This window comes from Aptenodytes forsteri, unplaced genomic scaffold, assembly GCF_000699145.1.
Source record: "Aptenodytes forsteri isolate BGI_AS27 unplaced genomic scaffold, ASM69914v1 Scaffold65, whole genome shotgun sequence".
Taxonomy (NCBI): Eukaryota; Metazoa; Chordata; class Aves; order Sphenisciformes; family Spheniscidae; genus Aptenodytes; species Aptenodytes forsteri.
The window spans coordinates 7,955,001-7,955,899 of NW_008795127.1; the positions used below are offsets into that span (position 1 = coordinate 7,955,001).

Below are 899 nucleotides of genomic sequence, written 5' to 3' on the forward strand. Positions count from 1 at the left end.
GGGCTGGGACTCGGCGGCGGGAGCGGAGCTCCGGGCCGGGCTCATAACGGGGAGATCTCTTTATCCTCGGTCGCCGATGAGGGGGACAGAGACTCTTCGTCCTCCGACCTAGGGTAATGCCCCTGGCCGGTGCTGCACTTGCAGCCCCCGTGCGAGTTTCGCTGGGTGCCTTTGCCTTCTTTCTTGTGTTTCACCCTCCTGTTTTGGAACCAGATTTTCACTTGCTTCTCGGACAGGTTCAGGTAGGTGGCTATCTCGATCCTCCGCAGCCGGGACAGGTACATGTTGGAGGAGAATTCCCTCTCCAGCTCCAAGAGCTGGGTGCTGGTGAAAGCTGTCCTCATTCTTTTCCCGTTTTGAATTTGGCTGGAATCGGACCCTCCTGGACGGGAAAGAAGCAAGAACTTCAGTGGGACGGGGGAAAGGAAAAGGGCGGGGGGAGAGAGAAAGAAAGAGAGAAAAGACTTTCTCCTGCAGCTTTGCCCCCCGGGGGGTGACACAGAGCGGGCAGACGCAGAAAGCGCCGCTCTTGCGGGAAGGGCAGCCCGGGCCCGACACCGACATGACGAGGGGGGAAGGCATGCTGAGAGGGATGAAGAAGTCCTGGCCGTGGTGATGCTCAGGCAGGGACGGAGCCGGCCTCGAGGAGTCTTTGATGATTAAGGAGTCGACATAGAAAGAGCGGGACATTTCGGAGGGCTGCCGAAGCCGGGGGCGGCTCTCCCAAAGTCGGTTTTTTCCTGCTTGGCCAAGTTGCCACTGAAGTCCTGGCGAGGCGAGAAGGTGCTTATGTTTGAGAGCTGAACAAAAGGGTCCCTGGAGAGGGCTGGTCTTAAAGTCCCCCCGCCTGGATCCCCTGCGCCGGGGTTTTATATCAACTATTTAAACACGTGATGGCT

At 58.5% G+C, this 899-nt stretch overlaps 1 protein-coding gene across 1 annotated transcript; it reads right to left on the bottom strand.

Annotated features, from left to right (window-relative positions):
• Window positions 1–41: 41 nt before the first annotated feature.
• GSX2 (GS homeobox 2) lies at window positions 42–690 on the bottom strand. Its single transcript, XM_019471556.1, is given in 2 exon segments — window positions 42–492; window positions 494–690. Coding segments are annotated over 2 exon segments (648 nt in total).
• Between the last annotated feature and the right edge of the window lie 209 nt (window positions 691–899).